At 43.2% G+C, this 1,608-nt stretch overlaps 1 protein-coding gene across 2 annotated transcripts in view; it reads right to left on the minus strand.

Moving 5' to 3' along the window:
• Window positions 1–1,608, minus strand: part of dhx9 (DEAH (Asp-Glu-Ala-His) box helicase 9) — a 15,416-nt gene that overhangs the window by 6,319 nt on the left and 7,489 nt on the right. For both annotated transcript variants that reach the window (XM_008434672.2, XM_008434673.2), the window contains 2 exons: window positions 942–1,024; window positions 715–871 (listed from right to left, as the gene is read on the minus strand). In XM_008434672.2, the coding sequence (XP_008432894.1) occupies window positions 715–871; window positions 942–1,024 (240 nt within the window). The remainder of the gene's footprint in view (window positions 1–714; window positions 872–941; window positions 1,025–1,608) is intronic.

Below are 1,608 nucleotides of genomic sequence, written 5' to 3' on the forward strand. Positions count from 1 at the left end.
TACAGACCAGAACCTAACTGGGTACAGACCAGAACCTAACTGGGTACAAACCGGGAAAGAAACAAAAAATTCAAGATGGCCGCCACGGTAGTCAGGGGAAATTCATATTTGAGCTAAAACTATTAATCCGGGATGAAAACCTTTGGTATCAAATTGTACAGAACTGGACCCATAAAAGTTACATGTACTGATAAAGTTTAGATTTTTCTAATGGAAGATCATCTCAACGTGTTTGGTATCAATCCACAGCCTAAACATCCTGAACCCTAGAAAACATTTTCTTGGTCTCGAGTTTCCTTTTCTCAGGTGGACATTTTTAAAAATGGCTGCCAGGTTGTAATGGAGCCATTAAGACGTCTTTGTCTCCTTCCAGCTGATGACTGCTGAGACTCGCCAACAGCAAAGTTTCTCCTTCTGCTACATATTATTACTTTAAAGTTGTACAAGCAGGACGACCAAACCTGAAACAACGAGACATAAAATTAATCCAAGTCATAAAAATTAGCAACAATTTAAGGTAAAGACTGATTTACAAGACTCAAAATGGCGGCCATCTTGAAAATGTCCATCATCCTGAAATTCCAGTGGCTGATGGGAAATATGAAAAACATCTGACCTCAGGGGTTAGCATGCTAATGCTAGTATCCACACGTTTATACGGGTCCATGTGGCACCGTCCTGCAGAAGAACCAGAACCAGGAAACCGAGGCTCACCTTGAACCGGGAAGGTCCGGCCGAACACCTCGATGATGGGGCAGTTGAAGAAATATTCCCGGAACATGGTGGTGTCGATGGTGGCCGACATCAGGATGATCCGGACGTCCGGGAAGGCCTGGACCACGTCCCTGAGGACCACCAGCAGGAAGTCCGTCTGCAGCGGCAGAAACACGGTGAGAAACCTCAGAGCGGGTCCGGTTCTGGTTCCGGATGGGCGAACTCACGTTGATGTCTCTCTCATGGATCTCGTCGACGATGACGTGGCTGATCCCCCTGATTCCTGCTTCCAGCTTCCGGAGGAGAACACCTGGAGACGGGAGCGTTTACTCCTCACATCCAAGGGTTTGTGTTATCCAAGCTTCCAACAGCTCAGAATGAAAACAGTTGAATAAAAACAAACAAAACCTTCAGCTTGGATGTCAGTAGATTTAAATAGAATGATTTAAATTGCTTATCTGATTTTGTCATTTTAGTTCCAGTCTTTACACCAGAAAGACTTTAATGAAAGAAACAAACTGGTTAGATTGTGGCAGAAATGCAGCTGGAATAAAATGTTAGGCTCAGTTTTTGAAAGGAAGTCAAACAGTTTTTAGCTTTTTATCTGAACAACAACAAGGTTTTTCTGTCTGTGTTGGAAAAATCCTCAAACTGCAGTCAAAAAGGCTACAAACCAGATTCTGTTCAATATTAGACTTTATGTCAATGATTTAAATAGAATTAAAAAGTTATTTTGGGTTCAGTTGATCAGAAGGTCTGAAGCCATGTTCAGGTTTTCCTCCCAATGAACCTTTTAGACCAATAAACATTTGTCCCACAGTGTTTGTTGGGTCCTGTCGGGTTCTGTGGGTTCTATGGGGTTCTGTGGGGTGTTTGTTGGGTTCTGTGGGGTGT

Source organism: Poecilia reticulata, linkage group LG17, assembly GCF_000633615.1.
Source record: "Poecilia reticulata strain Guanapo linkage group LG17, Guppy_female_1.0+MT, whole genome shotgun sequence".
Classification (NCBI taxonomy): domain Eukaryota; kingdom Metazoa; phylum Chordata; class Actinopteri; order Cyprinodontiformes; family Poeciliidae; genus Poecilia; species Poecilia reticulata.